The 22,602-nt window shown below is 33.4% G+C and overlaps 1 protein-coding gene across 1 annotated transcript in view; it reads left to right on the top strand.

The window, feature by feature from the left end:
• SLCO6A1 (solute carrier organic anion transporter family member 6A1) overlaps positions 1–22,602 on the top strand; it is a 174,697-nt gene that overhangs the window by 79,193 nt on the left and 72,902 nt on the right. The window contains exons 10-11 of the mRNA XM_063087614.1: positions 2,100–2,287; positions 22,152–22,216. Of these exons, the coding sequence (XP_062943684.1) occupies positions 2,100–2,287; positions 22,152–22,216 (253 nt within the window). The remainder of the gene's footprint in view (positions 1–2,099; positions 2,288–22,151; positions 22,217–22,602) is intronic.

The following is a 22,602-nucleotide window of genomic DNA, read 5'->3' as shown; positions in this document are numbered from 1 at the left end:
ATGATGAGAACATTTGAGCTCCCCTCTTCTAACCAATTGAGAACATGCAATAAATTATTGTTAGTTATAGATGTCTAGCACTACTGTAGCGATTCAGTGAATATCTTGGCTTTCTAATTCATGCTCCCCTATTGGAGAACTCTACAAGATACCTTCAGTGTACAGAAGTATGTGTATTTTATTTGCATCTTTTCATTTGGAATACATTTTACTACATTAAGACACCATTTTTCATATATTTTGAATCAAGATTGAGGTTGTTTTATTAATCCATCAAATATAGAGCTTACTTCTTTTTTTCTTTATTTGTTGCTTTGTTTAATTTCAATGATGGCAGTTGAATAGTTGCCTCTTCACACTGTAGGTAATGGCTTGTAGATATGCCTTCTTAGTGTTCTCTCATAAAGCTTGGTTTGTTATGTCACTGTTTGTCTAACATTTTATACTAAAATTGCATACATAAATCCATTACAGTAATCATCAATAAGAATATGAAAATAAAATTCAACTCTAAAATTAAAACATGTAAATAAAAGCAACAATGAGATACTCTTCTCTTTTTAAATTTGATAAATTTTGAAAGAAATGTTGATATCTCAAATTAACAGATACTTATATTTTACTGGTGTTATAAACTTTTCCAATATATTTTTAAGAAATTCAGAAATATATATAAAACAACCTTTAAAATGTTACTGCCTTTAGATGCAATATTTCCAATATTGAGTCTCAATTCCAGGAAAATAATACATCTAAATAATCTTTAAAAAGTAAAAAAAGAAAGAAATTGGCAAATTAAAGAGATGAGTTTATATAAATGGTGACATATATACTTGAAAGGGTAGTATGAAGTTTTAGAGATGACTATTCAAAGCATAGTATATAATGCTAAGTAGAAAAATAAGAAAGAAAAAAGCATATGTGTAACATAAAAGTAAGTCAAAAACTTGACTATATGCTCTATGAGGTCAGGAACTTTTCTCTTTTTGTTCACTGTTATTTACAGCATCTAGATTGTTGCCTGTTACTTTGCAGATGCTGAATAAATATTTGTTGAATGAATAAATTAATCGTTAAAATGTTATTTTAAATTTACCTCATTATTTAATGAAGTAATATCCATGGTAAATAATTCAAACATTCCAAACTTTACTGTTAAATGTGTTTCCTTTCTATTCCAAGCCCTCAATACCCTGCTCATATTCAGAAGCATCTAATTTTACCTTCTTGTGCATCCTTCCAGAAATAGAAATATTTACAAAAGCATGTAGAGACTTTTGTATATAATTGGGAGCGTGTTATACACATTTTCATGTACCTTGTTCTTTTATTTAACATAATATGTTTAAAAAAAAAAAACCCAAATGCCCCAAAATAATACCAGTATTTGGGGTATTGACTATTTTATTTTTTCCAGTTTTCTATATCTTATTTTTTCAGTGATAATGAATTATTTTTATAACAAAAAGTAACAAAAATAAAGATAGCACTAAATATTAAATATTAAATAACAATAAAGATTAAAGATAGCACTGTGTCTTTCATTACCATTGCAATGCTCTTGTGACTGCATGGAGACTCATCATGTTCTCTCAGTTTGGGCAGTACATTTGGGCAGAGAAATACTTATAGCAAAGGCTCACAAGCCTTTCTCCAAAACTTTTGGATTCAAATGTCTCAATTGTTGGATTTAAAAAGAAAGTATAGTAGATTATCTGCCTATTACATTTCACACTCAGCAGAGCAGCAACTGTAATCAAACAAGTTAGTATTTCTGAACCAACACATTCTCATTCTGAGAGATAAAATGAACACATTAAGTAGCTTTACAATATTCTAGGTCATAGTTTGTCACAAAATTAGTTATACAAATAGCCTTTCTTTGGTTTTCAGAGTTCTCTGGACTTAAAAATTGTGAATAGAGGATTGTGGGCCTATATTAGTAGCTTAGAAACTCACACTTATTTAAGGTAATGATATTTATTAATAAAACTGTCCAGTCTCCCTGCATTTATTGATTTAGTTTTTATTTCATGATAAAAGATGTTTTTCTTCATGACTATGTTTCTGAAAGATTGTTTCCTCTTCATTATTCTTAGGTGTACTACAATTGTTCTTGCATTAAAGAGGGATTAATAACTACAGATGATCAAGGTGATTCTATTGATGCCAGACCTGGGAAATGTGATACAAAGTGCTATAAATTACCTTTGTTCATTGCTTTTATCTTTTCTATACTTGTATTTTCTGGTTTTTCTGCTGTACCAATCACACTGGCCATCTTCCGGTACGTATAGATTATTCATAATCATTATTCATTTAATACACAAGAAAAGTAACATTAGGAAGATTTTAGAATAGTGTGGCAAGTGATATACTGTGTTTCATGGTAGCAAATGCAAAGGGAAAAATTGTTACTTTGTCAAAATGTATGCATATACATAATTCTCTTTTAACTAATTTATTTGCATAAAGTGTGTAGATATCATAGGAAAAGTGAGCGGTAAAAGTAGAGGCAAAAATTTGTGAAATATCTTGACCAGGAGTTTATTACAATAGGAATAACGCAATGGTGAATGAGACAAAGAGATTGAGGTAGATAAAATCCTGGATTATGGAAAGCTTTCTTTGCCATGTCAATGTGAATGATGTTATCCCAGATATGCATTTTATTATTTATTTATTTATTTTTTTATAAAAAGGATGACTGGTAAGGGGATCTTAACCCTCGGCTTGGTGTTGTCAGCACCATGCTCAACCAGTGAGCTAACCGGCCATCCCTATATAGGATCCGAACCCGTGGCCTTGGTGTTATCAGCACCACACTCTTCCGAGTGAGCCATGGGCCAGCCCTCCAGATATGCATTTTAGATAGTGTACTTTGAAGACAGTGTGGAAGATGGAGCTGAAGGGAAAAACTGGAAAAAAAGGAAAGTACATAGAATGTAGTAGTGGTATTTAGAGATAAAGATGATAGAACATTTGAGAAATATTTAGTTTGGATAGGGTAAGACTTATTTTGATGTGCCTGGTACAGAATATGGAGAAATCTAGTATTATATCCAGACTTGCAGTTTGGGGAACTGAATGAATAACAGTTTCATTAACTAAGACAGGAAATTCAATGAGAAGAGAAAGCTTAGATTGAAGATCAGTACAGTTTTTAACATGCATCATTTAAAATTCATGTGAAACATCCAAGAAAATGTTCCCAGCAGTAAGATAAGAGAGATAATAGTAGTATTCCAGAAGTACGGTTCTGTATCTTCTCACTTGGTAACCGAACAGAGCAATAAAGGAAATACAACAAACACACACTTACACACACACACATGCATGCATGCACATTATACTATAGTTTCAATACAATTATGAGATAGAGAAAAAATGACAAAGTTGAAACTGCAAATAAGTATTGCCAAAATTGAAGCAGGACTGGAAGCCAGTTTGTAGATTTACAAAGATGGTATAAAGAACAGGAAATGTGGAGAGGACCTCATGATTAACTTCAGATATCTCCAGAATATATTCCTGCTCAGAAGGAGAGGGCCTAACCTTGAGGTGGTTATTCTAGGAACACATCTTAGGTAGATAGGTCAAGGCAGAATCTCTGTGGAAAAAATAAGAGAGAAGACTTAAAAAGTACACAGGAGGTCCAGACATCACAAATCTTAAAAAGTGCTGGAAAGTATACCTGCTACAAATGAATGCATAACTTTTGAAAGCAAGAAATGTGAAGAGATCTCAGAACTTCAGGGCTGGTCATAGAAGTTCTTTTGAAGTAGGACAGGTTTGGAGAGGCAGAGGAAGTGTTGCCACCCATAGGAACCATATTTAAGTCGTCTACATCAGCAGAGGAGAGAATCCTTCAGTTTTGGAGCTTGGAAACCCTACAATCTTCTGTCTCTGGTTTAAGAAAATTGATTTCATTCAAATATGAGGAAGTAGAAAAGGAAGAAATTCTGCTTACATGCAAAATAATTGTGGCAAAAGAAGTGAAAATTATCAAATGTTACTTTACTATAGGCAATAAAAACTCACCCCCCCAAATGTTACCCTGAATCAGATAAAAATATAAATGTAACTACATGTAAACTTAAACTCAAAAGAAAAAAAGAAACAATCACTGCCACAAAACAGGAGAAAATAGCTAGATAAGGGAGGCTATGGAATAAGAATTGACAGAACTCAGAAAAGAAATAAAAGGGGAAAAAATTTCAGCACTGTTATAAAGCACACAATGAAGAAAAGATAACATAGAAAGCATAATTAGGGGCATAGGAAACAAAACAAGAAAGAAAAAATTGAGAATATAAAATGAAAATAAATAAAGCATTACAAAAAAATGACAATATAGACAACAGGAAAAGAAGATCCAGCACACATATACTTGGAGTTTCTAAAGAGAAAAGGTGAACAATCAAACAATTAATATTTATTTAAATCTCTAGCTAAATTAATTACTGAGAAAAGGTGAACAATCAAACAATTAATATTTATTTAAATCTCTAGCTAAATTAATTACTGAAATAATAAACAATAAAAATAAAAAATAAATACTGAAATAAAATAAGATTTAAATCTACATATTGAAATAGCACATTAATGTCTAGGGAAATTGACCCAGAACAATTAACACTGAGATATATCATAGTAAAATTATAGGATTTAAAGGTGAAGAAAAAAAAATCCTTTTGTCACCTAAAAAAAGGGAAAGCAAACAAAGTTTGCAGTCAGATTTCTCAACAGCAATATTTATTTATAGAAGACTGTGGAGAAGCACAAACAATTCTCAAGGAAATAAAATATTGACTAATTATTTTATCTACAAACTGCCCTATAGTTATAAATGGATTTGATATGGAAGAATACAGGAGATATTATTTTATGAGATTGCTATGGTTTGAATGTTTTTCCCCTTCAAAATTCATGTTGAAACTTAATCCCCACTGTAACAGTAGTAGAGAGTGGGAAATTCCACTCTTATGTTTGAGAGGACTTTTGAGATTAGATGAGATCAGGAGGGTGGGGCATTAATCATATCATAAGACAAGAAATAGAGACCTGAGCTAACACTCTCAGACTCCTTGCCATGTTGTGCCTGGTGCTGCCTCAGGACTGTGCAGAGAGTCCCCACCAGCAAAAAGACCCTCACCAGATGCACACCCTTTATCTTAGACTTCCCAGCCTCCAGAACTGTAAAAAATAAACTTATTTTCTTTATAAATTACCCAGTCTCAGGTATTCTGTTATTAACAACAAAAATGGACTAATACAGTGATATTCCTTAAGAATCAACAGCAAGGGAAGTTATAACCAGCCAAGATATGATTAGGAAAACTTTGGTAAAAGGACTGGTGGTGAAAACTGCATATGTTTAAACAGATTTAACTACTTATCTAACTAATATATTTAAATAAATATAATGAATTTGTATTAGAATTAAGACCAATACTAAACTCTACCTAAGGGTGACAAAAGAGAATAAAATATAATATTCTTTGTATTAGTCTGTTTCTGTTGCTTATAACAAAATACATAGAACTGGCTAATTTATAAAGAAAACAAAACTTATTGTTTATGTTTTGGAGACTGGGAAGTCCAAAGTCCAGGAAACACATCTGGTGAGGGTCTTGGTGGTGGTGACAGTGACCCAGGGGTCTCACATGGCAGAAAATGGCAGAGCACAGAGAGTGATAGTTCCTCATTCACTCTCCTTTTAAAGGTCTCAGAACCATGCCCTGACCACCATTATTGATCTGTTCACTACTGCAATGGTCCTGCAATGTAATCACCTCTTCAAGGCCCCACCTTTCAATTAGGATGATAGTATTTTCCACCCTCTCTACAGTCACAGTGGGGGCCAAGTTTCTAATACATAAAACTTAGGGTACACAATTCAAAGTTCAATGATTTTGAGGGGACTTTCAACCCACAACATACTCTGATAAAGTAGAAATTACTCAATTAACAAAAATGGGAGAAGAAGGTGGGGTAGAGCTCAAAGGAAGGATGAGATTGCCGGCTGACTGCCTTATAGATAGTAAATGGAGAGAGTCAAGAGATATCATTTTTACAGTTATTTTTATTGAAGCATAGCATATATTCAGAAGTGCATACTAATTGCAAGTATATAGATTGATGAATTTTTACAAAGTGAACACACCTGTGTAACCACAATCCATTTCAAGAAATCGATAGTTATAAGAATTCCAGAAGCCCCTCCCCGCCACCATGCACTCAACTCTCTTCTTGTCACTAACTGCCTCATCCCCTGTGGTTACCACTATCCTGAGTACTTTAAGAAGTAGGTTAATTTGTTTTGTGTTTGAACTTAATGCATACACAGGATGACACAGCATATAGTCATTTGTGTCTGCATTGTTTTACTCAACTATGTGAGTATGAGTCATTCATATTGTTGTATGTAACAAATTCATTTTCATTGCTCTGTATAGCAGTGCTGTACAATCAGATTTTCTGCAGTGTTGGAAATATTCTATATCTCTGCTGTCCAATACAGTAGCCTCTAGCCACATGTGCTGCTGAGCATTTGAAATATGTTTAGTGTAAATGAGGCACTGAAATTTTAATTTTATTTAGTTTTAATCAATTTAAATTTAAAGAGCATATATGGCGAATGGTCACTATATTGTACAGCACGGCATATCCATTGTATGAATATACCAAAATTTGTTCATTCATTCTACAATTAATGTTGTTTCCAACTTGTGGCTATTATAATTATTGTTTCTATGAACATTCTTGCAGTTGTCTTTTGGGAGAATGTATGAATACATTTCTGTTGAGTACACATATTGCAGTGGAATTGCTGGGTCATAGGGTATACATAAATTAAGCCGTAATAGATATGATTTAATATGTTAAGATTTTTAATAAATTTAAAATGTGTTTGGACAAATTTATTCTTCTGTCATTCTACTGTTAATTGTTTTTAAATACTAGCATTTTTGATGAGTGGGTGTGTTTTGATATTTTATTCTGATTTTAATTTTCTTGTTCAGATAACTAATGGCATTGAACATATTTTCCTGCATTTATTAGCCATATGAATACGCAGTTTTGTTAAATGTGTGATCGAATCTTTTGTTCATTTTTACATTGGGTTGACTATCTTTTTGTTATTATTTGATCTGTAGGACTTCATTTATGCTAAGTGGGGGGTCATTTGTCATATATGTTCATGACAAAAATCTTCTCCCACTTTATTACTTACCTTTTCACATTGCTAATGGCATCTTTTGAGTAAAATAAACTTTTTGACTTTAATGTTCGCTTTAAGAAACCTTTCCCTGATTCAAAATGATGAGGACATTTCCTATATTACCATTTTAATAAAAGATTAGAAAAGTTACAAAGGAGCTGGAAATGATTTTCTATAGGGTAGGGATTCAGGTTTATTCTTTTTTATATGGATACTGATAGATTCATCACCATTTATTTAAAGGCTATCCTTTCTCCACAGCAGTGTACCATCCTTGCTTTTTTGTCCCTTAGGATAAAGGCTTTTGATATTTCACTGGTAGATGCAATACTGTAAGTATTGCCAGTAAGTGTGGTATTTGACACCATCTATCAGAATAAGGCAGTTTGCTTCCATTCCTAGTTCACTAAGACATTTTATTAATTAATGATTTTTGAATTTTATCAGATGCATTTGAAGCATCTATCGAGATTATTACAGTAGAATATTTCTGCATTATTCTAGAAGTAAATTGGATTTGGTTACTTGCTTGATTTGTTTTGCTAATATTTTGTTTAGACATCTGCATCTGCATTCATGAACAAGCTTAGCTTATGATTTTCCCTTTTATTAATGTGATTGTTAGGTTTTGGCATCAATGTTATGCTGGCCTCATAAAAAAAGCTGGAAAATATTTCTTCTTTTCCTAATCTCTGGGCTATTTTATAAAAGTGTAATATTTAAAAAATTAAATCTTTGAAAGAAATCACTTGTGATGTCACCAGGGCCTGGAAATTTTTTATGAGAAGGTTTTATCTTTTAAAATAAATGTCTTTGTGTGTGTGCATTTGAGTGTGTATGTGTCTATGTGTACTTGAGTATAGGACAATACATTTTTCTGCTTTTGTCTTTATAGTTTTCATCATTTTACTTTTATGGTTATATTTTTATTTTATTCACACATATCTTCTATATATTAGTACATATAATTGTTTCTTCCAAACATAAATTTAGCTCCATCTCAAAAGTCTTGATATATTTTTTATCATTCTTTCAATTCAAATATGTCTTTCAGCATATTTTTTCTTTAAGCCATTGGTTATTTAGAAGGGTATAATTTAATTTCTTTTATGATTATTATTTATTTATTTATTTTTGATTATACATATTTATGGGTACAGAGTTGACTAGTATTTTGGGTACAGTATATGATGATCAAATCAATATTATTATCATGTTCATCATTACAAATTGTGATTACTCTGTGTCCCTTACCCAATTACTTCCTAATCCCCCATTCCCACCTCTAATAACTATAGGTCTGTTTTCTCCTTCTGAAAGTTTACATTTTTATTGTGGTCTTTCTCTCTCTCTCTCTCTCTCTCTCTTCTTTCTTCCTTTCTTTTTCTCTCCTTCCTTCCTTCTTTCTTTCTTTCATTTCTTTGTCAGCTCCCACTTGTGAGTGAGGACATGTGGTATTTCTCTTTCTGTGCCTGGCCTATTTCACTTAACGTAATTTTCTCCAAGCTCATCCATGTTGCTACAAATGGCAGAATTTCGTTCTTTTTATAGCTGAGTAGTATTCCATTGTGTATATATACCACATTTTCCTCATCCAGTCGGTGGACATTTAGGTTGGTTCCAAATCTTGGCTATTGTAAACAGAGCTGTGATGAACACTGGAGTGCAGGTATCCCTTTTACATAAGGATTTCCATTCCTTTGGGTATGTACCTAGAAGTGGGATTGCTGGATTGTATGGCAGTTCTTTCTGTAGTTGTTTGAGAAGCCTCCATACTCTTTTCCATAATGGCTGTACTACTTTACAGTCCCACCAACAGTGTAGAAGAGTTCCCTTTTCCTCACATCCTCATCAGCATTTGTTATTCTCAGTCATTTTGATAATAGCCAGTCTAACTGGTGTGAGATGATATTTCAATATGGTTTTGATTTACATTTCCCTGGTGTTTAGTGATGTTGAGCATTTTTTTCACATACCTGCTGGCCATTTGTATCTTCATTTGAAAAAGTCTATTGAGCTCCCTTGCCCATTTTTAAATTGGATTATTTGTGGGGTTTTGGGTTTTTTTTATAGTGAGATCCTTCTATATTCTGGTTATTAAGCCCTTGTCAGATGTAGAGTTTGCAAATATTTTCTCCCATTCTTTTCACTCTGTTGATTGTTTCCTTTGCTGTGCAGAAGCTTTTTAGTTTGATATAATTTCTTTTGTTTATTTTTTCTTTTGTTGCTTGTGCTTTTGGGGTCTTTTTCATAAAGTCTTTGCCCAGTCCTGCATTCTGATGTGTTTCCCCTGTGTTTTCTTCTAGAAGTTTTATAGTCTCAGGTCTTATACATAAGTCTTTAACCCATTTTGAATTGATTTTGATACAAAGCAAGAGGTATGGGTCTAGTTTCATTCTTCTTCACGTGGATATCCAGTTTTCCCAACCATTTACTGAAGATGCTGTCCTTTCCCTAATATATGTTCTTGGTGCCTATGTCAAAGATCTGTAAGTACCTGGTTTGTTTTCTAGGTTCTCAATTCTGTTCTACTGGTCCATGTGCCAATACCATATATATCTTCTGTATATTGGTATATATAGTTGTTGCTGTATATATAATTGTTTCTATCCAGAGAGAAGTTTAGGTACATCTCAAAAGTCTTGATATAGTTTTTCTCATTCTTTCAGTTTGTATATGTCTTTCAGTGTATTTTTTTTTTTCTTTAAGCCATGGGTAATTTGTAAGGATATATTTAATTTATGAACACTTAGAAATTTTCTTGTAATATTTTTATTTTATTTCTAGATTAAGTCCACTGTCTTGGAAGAACATATTTGTATGTTTTCTTTGAAAATTTCTTTAGACTTGTAAATGATAATAAAATATTTCTTTATTGTTTTGGACTTGTCTATTCTTTTGTTTCTATTATTTTTGCTGTATATATATTGAGGCTATATTAATTAAACCCAAATTGAGAATTGCTGCAACTCTTTGCTTTACTGACCCCTTTACCCTTATGAAATACCCTTCTTTATCTCTAGTAACCCATTTAGTCTTTTTCTCACTTTAGTATAGTTTCATCAGCTATTTTTTATTAGCATGTGCATAATATATACTTTTCTATTCTTCTACTTTCAATCTTTCTGTGACTAATATGTGTTTAAGGTGTACCTCTCCTAAGCATGATATAGTTGTCATGTTTGTTCCTTTTAAATCCAGAGTGACAATTTTGTTTTTTGATTGGAGTATATAGACTATTATTAGTTTCTTTTTTTGGTCCCATTTTTAAAATTCAAAATATTTTAACATTTACTTGTACATATTTATTGGGGGTACAGTATTTTATTTTAATATATGGATATACTGCACAATGATTCACTTAGGGTAAATAGCATAGTTTTTTTACCCATTATGCCACCACTGTCCTCCCCCCTCCCACCCTGGTACCATTATTCTACTCTTTAATTCTGTGAAAACCATTTTTCTTTTTTTAGATTCCACATATGAGTGATCTTAGAAGAAAAGCCTCCAATTTTTGTTCATTCAGTATGATATTGGCTATGGGTTTGTCATATATGACCTTCGTTGTGTTGAGGTACATTCTTTCTATACCTAATTTGTTGAGTGTTTTTATCATGAAGGAGTGTTTGTTCTTATCAAATGCTTTCCTGCATCTATTGAAATGATCATATGTATTTTTTGCTTCATTCTGTTGATGCCATGTATCATGTTTATAGATTTGCATATGTTGAACCATCCTTGCATCCCTGGGATGAATTCCACTTGATCATGGTGTATGATCTTTTTAATGTGTTGCTGGATTCTGTTTGCTAGTATTTTGTTGAGGATCTTCACATCTGTGCTCATTAGGGATATTGGTCTGCAGTTTTCTTTTTTCATTGTGTCTTTTTTTCCAGTTTAGGTATGAGGGTAGTGCTGGCCTCATAGAATGAGTTTGAAAGTATTCCATCCTCTTCAATTTTGGGGAAGAGTTTGAGAAGAATTGGTGTTAGTTCTTTAAATGTTTGGTAGAATATGGCAGTGAAGCCATTTGGTCCTGGGTTTTCTTTGTTGGAAGACTTTTTTATTACTGCGTTTTCTTTGTTGGAAGACTTTTTTATTACTGCTTCAATATCATTACTCACTACTGGTCTGTTTAGGCTTTCTAGTTTTTCATGATTCAAATTTGGTAAGTTGTATGTGTCCAGAAATTTATTCATTTCTTCTAGGTTGTCCAGTTTGCTCCCATATAGTTTTTGTAGTAGTCTCTTATTATCTTTTATATTTTTGTGGTATCTGTTGTAATGTCTCCCTTTTCATTTCTGATTTTATTTATTTGAGTCTCCTCTCTTCTTCATTAGTTTAGCTAGTTTGACCGATTTTATCTTTTCAGAAAACTCTGTTTCGTTGATCTTTTGCATTTTTCTTTAAATCTTTAATTCATTTATTTCTGCTTTAATTTTTGTTATTTCTCTCCTTCTACTGATTTCACATTTAATTTATTTGTATTTTTCCAGCTCCTTGAGCTGTAACATTAGGTTGTTTCTTTGGAGTTTTTATTCTTTTTTGATGCAGGCATTTATTTCTATAAAGTTCCCTCTTGTAACTGCTTTTGCTGTATCCATAGGTTCTGGAATGTTGTGTTTTCATTTTCATTTTTCTCCAGGAATTTTTAAATTTTCTTCTTAATTTTTTATTTTGTTCATTTGTTGTTTAGGAGCATTTTGTTTAATTTCCATGCATTTGTATGGTTTATAGTGCTCCTTGTTTTGTTAATTTCTAGTTTTAATCCATTGTGGTTGGACAAGGTAATTGATGTGACTTTGATTTTTAAAAATTTTGTGAGACTTGTTTTGTGTCCTAACATACATTCTATTCTAGAGAATGTTCCATGTGCTGCTGAAAGAATGTGTATTCTGCAGCTGTTGGATGAAATGTTCTATAAATGTCCATTAGGTCAAGTTGGCCTAAAGTAGAGATTAATATTGATATTTCCTGTTTAATTTTCTGTCTGGATGATCTGTCCTTTTCTGAAAGTGGGTATTAAAGTCCTCAACTATTATTGTGTTGGAGTCTACCTCTCCCATTAGAGCCAATAGTGATTGCTTTATATAACTGTGTACTTCGGAATTGGGCACATATTTATATAGAATTGTTATATCCTCTTATTGAACTGATCCCTTTATCATTATATAATGACTTCCTCATCTATTTTTACTTTTGTTGGCTTGAAGTCTATTTTACCTGATATAAGTATAGCTACTCCTGCTCTTTTTTGGTTTCCATTTGTATGAAATATCTTTTTCCATCCCTTCACTTTCAGCTGATGTGTCTTGATCAATTAAGTGTTCTTGTAGGCAGCATATTCTTGGTTCTTGTTTTATAATCAATTCAGCCACTCTGTGTCTTTTAATTGGGGTTCTTAATCACTTTACATCTAGGATTATTGTTGACATATAGAGACTCATTACTGCCATTTTACTTTTTTTTCTGGTTGTTTTTTAGATCTTTTTTTCCTTTTTCCCATGTTACTGTCTTTGCTTGTGGTTGCGTGGTTTTCTCTGGCTTTATATTTTGCTTTCTTGCTATTTATTTTTAGTATGTCTCATAAGTTTTTGTGTTACTATGAAGCTTACAAAAAACATGTTACATTATAAAAAATTACTTTAGGCTATTGACAACTTTGATTTCTAAAAAAGAAGAAGGAAAAAATCAAAGCTAACTCTATACTTTGGCATCATTTTCCTCACTTATTGACATTTTGTTGCTTATTTTATGTATCTTGCTGTGCTTTTGTGTCCATTAATCAGCCTCTCACTATCCCTCCTCTACTCTCCTTTCCTGCCTCTTGTAACCATTGTTCTTCTCCTCCTTTTAACAGAAACTTATTATTTATTTGTTTGCTGGCTTGCTTGTTATGTTCTCTTTTTTTTTAGTGCCCACATATGAGGGAGAACATGCAACATTTTTCTTTCTGTGCCTGGCTTATTTCACAACATAATTTTCTCCAAGCTCATCTATGTTACTGCAAATAGCAGAATTTCATCCTTTTTTATTGCTAAGTAGTATTCAATTATGTATATATACTACATTTTCTTTATCCAATCATCTGTTGATGGACATTTAAGTTGGTTCCATATCTTGGCTGTTGTGCAAAGAACTGCAATAAAAATGGGGGTGCAGGTATCCCTTCAACATGATGCTTTCCGTTTTTTGGGTATATACCCAGTAGTGGGATTGCTGGTCATGTGGTAATTCTTTCTGTAGTTGTCTGAAGAAACTTTATACTGTTTTCCATAATGACTGGACTCCTTTAAAGTCCCACCAACAGTGGAAGAGGGTTCCCATTTTCCTGCATCCTTACCAGCATTTGTTATTTTCTGGCTTTTTGATCATGGCCAGTCTAACTGGGGTGAGATAGTGTCTTAAGGTGGTTTTGATTTGTATTAACCTGATGATTAGTGATGTTGAACATTTTTTCATGTACCTGTTGGCCATTTGTATGTCTTCTTTTGAGAAATGTCTATTGAGCTCCCTTGCCCATTTTTAAATTAGGTTATTTGATTTTGTACTATTGAGTTGTTTGAGTTCCTTGTATAGTCTGGAAATTAACCCCTTGTTGGATGCATAATTTGCAAATATTTTCTCCCATTCTGTAGGTTGTCTTTTTGATCTGATGATTGTTCCCTTTACTGTGCAGAAGCTTTTTAATTCGATATAATCCCATTTACTTATTTTTACTTTTGTTGCCTGTGCTTTTGAGACCTCATTCATAAAATCGTTGCCTTGTCCTAACTCTTAGAGCATTTCTCCTGTGTTTTCTTCTGGAAGATTTGTAGTTTTAGGCCTCACATTTAAGTCTTTAATCCATTTTGAGTTGATTTTGGTATATGGAGAGAGGTATGGGTCTAATTTCATTCTTCTATATATGGATGTCCAGGTTCCCCAGCACCATTTATTTATTTTTATTTATTTTTTTAATTGTTTTAATTTTTATCGAATCATACTTGATTATACATATTTTGGGGGTTCAATGTTGACATATGTTGATCAAATCAATATTACTAGTACATATATTGTTACCTATTGTATTTATTCTTTATGCCCTTGTCCAATCTCTCCCCATCCCCATCTCCCTCCCCCTTGCCCCTCTAATTACCCTAGATTTCTTCCATCCTTCTGAAAGAGTAATGGTTGCTCTGTTGATTTGTTGCCTAGATGATCTGTCCAATGCTGAGAGGTGTGTTCAGGTCCCCCAAATTATCATAGAACAGATGTTTCTTCTTTCACTCTGGAATGAGTTTTGTGGAGACAGATATCCTCTTCTTTTCTTTCATCTCTGCTGGTGACTCTCCTTGTGCCAATGCACTCCAGTGGCTGGTGGACCATCTGTGTGATGGTTGTGATATCTAGCCACTTTCACAGCATCCATGGTTACTGTGGTGGCTGTAGTGGGCTACCAACATGGAGGTGATGTTTTTGGCATGCTCCTTGGCACTGGTGGTGTGCCTGGTTGTGGGCAGGAGGTCCAGTCCCTGGCTCCATACCCCAGGACCCTGGGTGGGCCCCATGGCACTGGTGGTGTGCCTGGTTGTGGGCAGAGGGTCTGGTGTCTGGCTTCATGCCTCAGGACCCTAGTTGGGCCCTGTGGTGCTGGTGGTGTGCCTGGCTGTTGGTGGAGGGTCCAGTCCCCAGCTTCATACTGCAGGGCCCATGGTGCCCAGCACCATTTCTTGAAGAGGCTGTCGTTTCCCCAATTTGTGTTTTTAGCACCTTTATTAAGATTAATTGGTTGTAAAAATGTAGGATTATTTCTGGGCTTTCTATTATGTTCCATTGGTCCAAATGTCTATGTTTATGCCAATACCATGCTGTTTTGGTTACTGTAGCTTTGTAGTATAATTGGAAGTCAGGTAGTGTAATGCTCCCCATTTTTATTCAGGATAGCTTTGGCTATTTGAGGTCTTTTGTTGTCCCATATGAATGTAAGGATTGCTTTTTCTATTTCCATGAAGAATGTCTTTGGTAATTTGATAGAGATTGCATTGAACCTGTAGATCACTTTGAGTAGTATGGACATTTACACAACGTTAATTTTACCAATCCATAAGCATGGAATGTCTTTCCATTTTTTCTTTTTTGTATTCTTTTTATTTCTTCAGTGTGTTGTAGTTTTCATTGTAGAGATGTCCCTTTGTTAGATTTATTCATAGGTATTTTATTTTTTGGTAGCTATTATAAATGGGGTTGCTTTCTTAACTTTTTTTGAGGAGATGGAACATTCTGTGTCTTGTTTTTGGTGCTGGTTACATGAATCAATACATAGAATATAATTAGAGCTACATATACACACAAATAAATTCAATTTTAGATTTTTTCACCCACATTAAGTGAACAATGAAAACAGGAGAAAGTCTAGAGTCTAGTCAACAGCAATGTGCCAATGTTAATTATCTGGTTTTGATATTGTATTACAGTCATATAATATGTCACCATTGGGGGAAGTTGGGTGAAGGAACAAAGAACACTTTGTACTATTTTTACAACTTCCTGTGAGGCTATTATGCTTTCAAAATAAAAAGTATAAATCAAGCAAAACACATACACACTCATGCAGGTACACACACACTTGAATGTCACAAAAGCAGACTGACTTGAATGAATAGGAAAGACATATTTTGTATTATGAATAGGAAACAAGTACCAAACATATATTAGTTCTCTTTGAGTTAATTGATAATTTTAATATGATAATGAAAATGCCAATAGAATTTTTGATCTAAACAACCTGATTCTAAAGTTCTGATGGAAACAGAACAGGTAAGATTAACCTGAGAGTCTGAAACAAAGAAGCACAACAGTGGAGACTTAGCCTCATAAGCTAATACACCATAAAATCTCAATAATTAAAAATATCATATCAACTTATAAACAGATTGACAGTAAGTCTAGAAATAGACCCTAACTGATAAGGAAATTTAATTTGGAAATTGGTTTTGGTATAACTGGACAGATTTTGGATGAAAAAAATTTATCTAGAGCTCATATTATATACTGGAAAAACTCAAATGGAACAAAGATTTAGTGTTAAAAAATGGCTAATTTCTTTATTATCTTTAAAAGGGGGTATTTCTAATTATGACTCAAAGTCTAGAAGTCAAGAGGGAAAGATTGATAAATTTTACTCCATAAAATTAAAAATAATAAGCAAAGTCAAAAGTCAAGCAACACTTAATATTTGCAACTCATATTCTATAAAAAGACTAATCCCTCTAAAAATGTAAAGTACTCCTAAGATTAATAACCAAATAGAAAAGTGGGAAAGTATCAAAGAAAAAATGTGAATACAAATATGAAAGGATGTTTATCCACACCAACAATAAGAAAGAAATAAATTAAAATTTTAATATGATAACATTTATTATATATCACACTTAAAGAAATAAAACTTTGATAATAGAATTTGTTTATAGAACTGTATAGCAAGAAGTATTCTCAAATATTGCTTGAGGAAGTACAAAATGGTACAACTCCTATAAAGGGCTATCTGTAATACCTAACTAAACTACAAATGTGTTTACCCTTTATGAGAGCATTTTCACTTCTTAAAATTCTTATCTCAGATAATCTGAAAACAGATCAATTTACATCTGTAAGGTTATAGATATCATATGCCATATTGCATATAACATATGTATAATATAATACATGAAATATGATATAGATAACATATGATAGAGATAATCAAAACACTGGGAAAAAACTAAGTGTGAAGGAACAACAGGTTATTGAATAAATGATTGCATTTCTGAACAATGCAATATTATGCAACTGTAAAAATGAATAGGGAAGATCTGTATGTTCATATAGAAAGTACAGAACAGTAAACATAGCATGCTACCTCCTTTGAAGAAAGGGGGGAATATAGAGATATGTATTTATAGTTATCTGTATTTGCATAAAGAAATACTGGAGGTATAAACAAGAAAGTAATTAAAATGATTGCTTTAAGAGGTGGGGTAGAAATGGGGGTAGATGAGGGCAGGGGAATAAAGAAGCAAGTTTCTCCAGTGTGTCCTCTTTATATGTTTTTGCTTTCCAATGCATATAATTATATTAAAAATTCAACAAATAATGTTTAATTTCAAAACATTCAATGAGTCAAAACCAAAAATATAAATTATGAAATAATTATCTAAATAATATCTAAATAATTGTCATTAAAGCCATGGAAAGAGGGTACAATAGAGTAGTTTGCAGCAGGCCCATGCTCTTATAGAAGTTAGCTGGAAAAGTTGGGTTAAATGATAAAAATCATATATTTAAAGTCAGAAAAAGGCAAAGGACTAGAATGACTGAAATCCAGTGAGAGCAGAATCTCTTGGATGTGAGCTGGGCATCTAAAGTTGTCCATGAGGTATTAGCCAATTCTAATGCAGGCTAGATGCTGACAATCTGAACCAACACCAAGTAGAGAGTCACTACTGGAGGACAAGCAAACTGGAAGAGTTTTTGGTGATCATATGGGGCTAAGGATAACAAAATTCTTTTCCACTCTAGAAGTTTGCTGCAATCTGAAGCTGTGTAAGGCTTAGTCTGGGGAAAAAAAAAAAATCATAATTTGCCTGTATCTTTCCATCGAGTTGCTTATTAAGAAAAACTAGTTCTTCAACTTTTTTCCCATTCATTCTTCATTACTTTAACATATTATGTCTTCCCGATTGTAATACTCACTGTGGATTTAAAAAAGGAAGGGGATGAGCACTGTAAGGGAAAAAAAGTGGAAAAAAGAGGAAAGAAAATGACTAGGTCCCTGCTGCTCTGATGGATGTTAGAGGGTGCAAGATAGACAGGAAAAATATGTAATTTCACTAATAAGTATTTAACTGTAAGCTGTAGAAAATACAGTGAGAAAACTATAGGACAGATTCAGGGAGCATATTCTAAAGAAAAGATGTTTGAGGTAACCCCGAATGCAAGATGAGTACTGTTCACAGTGGGAACAACACATACAAAGATTCTGGTGGGAGTAGTAGCTTTACGAGAGTGCTGTGTAATAGAAGGTAATGAACAAAGAGGGTGATGAGGGCAAAATTTGGGAGGTGGAGTGGAATGAGACTGATGAGATCAGGCTGGCCATTGTAAATTTTTTTGCAGTTCTAGATTTTATTCTAAGAACAATGGGAAGCCATCAAAGGATCCTAGTGTGAAGCAATGAAATAATCAGAATTTCATCTTAAAAAGTCACTTTGGCTCTTATGTGGAGAATGGACAGGGGATAAGAAAGGTTACTGGGAGACAAATTAGAAAGTTGTTTCATTTATTTCAGACAAAAGATATAGGCTTGTAACAGGCCAGTGACATTAGACATAGGGTAAAGCAGAGAGAGATATGAAAAAAATGTGTTTTTAAATGTAGTATTCGATTACTGATTGACTGTGGTGAATGAGGAAAAGGATATTGAGAATGTCTTTTGCTAGGGTTTGGACTTGAGAAGTGCATGGATGATGGTTCCATTTCTTGAGACAGGGAGCAGTAGGGGAAGAACAAATTTTGTGCAAGACAGGAAATTATGTCTAGAACTGATTGACGTCTTAGAAGAAAGATATGGACTGAAAATATAAACTTAGAGGTCATATAAAAGATGGTGGAAGCTTTCTTTTACGTTTTGGAAAAGTACTAACGAAGTATTTTTATATTGTATGAGATTATTAAACCATTCTATTACAGCTTTACTCATTAGACAAAATCTTTTTTTAGGTATTTACTTTGTTGTTAAAACAGTAGTTTTTTTATTAAAATGTTGGTTTCTGTGTGTGTGTGTGTGTGTGTGTGTGTGTGTGTGTGTGTGTGTATCTGTTTAGTGTTGTGCTGCTCCTTTAAGTGACCTTGAAAAATCCTGGGAATCATTAATCTTTTCCTCTTATTTTATATATTAGTTAGAAAGAGGGATGTGATCAAACTGAAGATACATAAATACTTAATAATTGTAATTACGAGTAATTGTCAGCTGTGTATGTGCTTCAGAGAGCACCATTATATTACGTATAAGAAAACTCCTTATGCCAAATGAAACAGAACCCTCAATTATAATTAAGCATATGACCAACATTTCCACTTTATACCAAAAACTTTATACTTAAGTTTGGTTCTAAAATGTGGCACAACTTTTTTTTTTTAAAAAACCTCTCTTTAATGAATCTGCTTGTAATAAAAGTGTAAATTATTTTAATTTAAACATACAATTATTGTCTGAGAATTGGTTAATTTCTTTTCATTTTCTGAGTAGAAAATATTTGAGGAAGATATATGTATATTTACCAGGTTGACATTGGTAGAATTATCTCACTTTTTGAGAAATATTACAAAATACAGTATGTATGTTATATTTTTATAAATAGAATCATTTTGGATGAAAATGTTGGTCATACTACAGTTTATTGTTCAAGTTCTAATACAAGGAAATAAAGAGTATGTATAGAGTTTATTTAAAATACGCATTTAAAATGTAGCTTTTATTTTTTCACTTCTTAAAATGTTCAAAGATTATTTTAATTGTATTTTAAATTTATTTTCCAAACTACTAATATGTGATATTATACATCAATTTTCTTTTTTAAACAAATACGGTTGACCAAGATGAGATACAGAGATTCTAATTCGTTATATTTGGGAAATTTATTTTTATTTATTTTAGCCTTTAAATACTGAGTTTAATAGATACATGTCCAACAGGAAAGAGGTGGCACCTTCGAATTAGGACAATTTGAGTAATGTTGAATAAAGTGGCTATTTAAATACTACAAAGCTATAATAACCAAAACAGTATGGTACTGGCATAAAAACAGACACACTGACCAATGGAATAGAATAGAGAATCCAGAAATCAACCCACACACTTACTGCCATCTGATCTTTGACAAAGGCACCAAGCCTATTCACTGGGGAAGGGACTGCCTCTTCAGCAAATGGTGCTGGGATAACTGGATATCCATATGCAGGAGAATGAAACTAGATCCATACCTATCACCGTATACTAAAATCAACTCAAAATGGATTAAGGATTTAAATATACACCCTGAAACAATAAAACTTCTTAAAGAAAACATAGGAGAAACACTTCAGGAAATAGGACTGGGCACAGACTTCATGAATACAACCCCAAAAGCACGGGCAACCAAAGGAAAAATAAACAAATGGGATTATATCAAACTAAAAAGCTTCTGCACAGCAAAAGAAACAATTAACAGAGTTAAAAGACAACCAACAGAGTGGGAGAAAATATTTGCAAAATATACATCTGACAAAGGATTAATATCCAGAATATATAAGGAACTCAAACAACTTTACAAGAAGAAAACAAGCAACCCAATTAAAAAATGGGCAAAAGAGCTAAGTAGGCATTTCTCTAAGGAAGATATACAAATGGCCAACAGACATATGAAAAAATGCTCAACATCACTCAGCATCCAGGAAATGCAAATCAAAACCACATTGAGATACCATCTAACCCCAGTTAGGATGGCTAAAATCCAAAAGACTCTGAACGATAAATGCTGGCGAGGTTGCGGAGAAAAAGGAACTCTCATACATTGTTGGTGGGACTGCAAAATGGTGCAGCCTCTATGGAAAATGGTATGGAGGTTCCTCAAACAATTGCAGATAGATCTACCATACGACCCAGCTATCCCACTGTTGGGAATATACCCAGAGGAATGGAAATCATCAAGTCGAAGGTATACCTGTTCCCCAGTGTTCATCGCTGCACTCTTTACAATAACCAAGAGTTGGAACCAGCCCAAATGTCCATCATCAGATGAGTGGATACGGAAAATGTGGTACATCTACACAATGGAATACTACTCAGCTATAAAAACGAATGAAATACTGCCATTTGCAACAACATGGATGGACCTTGAGAGAATTATATTAAATGAAACAAGTCAGGCACAGAAAGAGAAATACCACATGTTCTCACTTATTGGTGGGAGCTAAAAATTAATATATAAATTCACACACACACACACACACACACACAAACCGGGGGGGGGGGGGAAGAAGATATAACAACCACAACTACTTGAAGTTGATACGACAAGCAAACAGAAAGGACATTGTTGGGGGGAGGGGGAGGGGGGAGGGAGAAGGGAGGGAGGTTTTGGTGATGGGGAGCAATAATCAGCCACAATGTATATCGACAAAATAAAACTTAATAAAAAAAAAATAAAAATAAATAAATAAATAAATAAATAAAATAAAATATGGGCAGAGTGTAAGGACTCCCAAAGTATAGTGCAGTACCTCTCATATGTTACCACCTGAGGCTCAAACCACCTGAGGCTCAAAGGGAAACAAGGAGTGTGAGAGAGGCCTGTAGAGTGCACTGCTTTGCCTAGGGGGACCCAATCAGCCTGAGATGACTGCAGGGAGAGAGTCTGGGAATGAAGACCTTGACTTCACTTTCCTCCCTCACTCAGAATGCCCACTGGTAGAACCAATCAGAAGCCAGAAGGCAAGAAAGCCTATTGATGTAGTCCATTTAGGTCAGCCTCCCAGGGCAGAGAGCAAGGTAGAAAAAGGTGGAGAGCTGATCTCACAGGAGCAAAAAGAAATCTAAAATAATGAGTGCGCACAACAGAATGAAGAAAAACAAATATGGAAGCTAGTGCTAAGTTTTTTAGGAAAGAAAAAGAAGGCTGGACAGAGGATGTGGGCCATAAAATTCTTTCTCTTTGTGAAGAGCAAGAAGCTTTGGAATTGGTTGGTAAGGAGCAGGATATGGAGAAAGTTGCAGGCCTTCAGTAGGCCAGACTGAATTCTGTCAACTCACTAAAGACTCTTAGTATAACTGATGTACAAGAAAAATAAATTAACCTTGAATCTAGTATACATTCTCTACAGTTAGTAATAATATATTGGTGATATTGTTGTTATTTGCTTTCAGGATTACACCTGACAAACTACATTCTCTGGCCTACGGTGTAGCCTTTGTGATTTTGAGAATATTTGGTACGAATTTCTGGCAATCTTTTATTACTTGAAATTATTCCTTTTTTTTGATATGTGTATGTGTCTACATATATATTATAAATAATAATGGTAAAATAACACAAAGCAAGTGAATGGTGAAGCTGCCTTGCAGAATTTAGGAGACATTTAATGTAAAGAGAGTATACCTAACCTAAAGCTCACCATAACTGTCATACAAAATATGTATGCATTATATTATATTTGATCAGAAGAAACGATCTTAAATCTGATGTATATTCTTCATCTCATACAAGTGTCGTGGTAATCTGATTCGAAACTCTTGTATAATTACAGCAACTATACTTCACATTGCTTGTGTGTTTGAGAAGTCACTAACCTAGACTAGTGCATTTAAACATTAAACA

This window comes from Cynocephalus volans, chromosome 2, assembly GCF_027409185.1.
Source record: "Cynocephalus volans isolate mCynVol1 chromosome 2, mCynVol1.pri, whole genome shotgun sequence".
Classification (NCBI taxonomy): Eukaryota; Metazoa; Chordata; class Mammalia; order Dermoptera; family Cynocephalidae; genus Cynocephalus; species Cynocephalus volans.
Note: the sequence above shows the minus strand (reverse complement) of the source record. Positions and strands in the feature narration are given on the sequence as shown.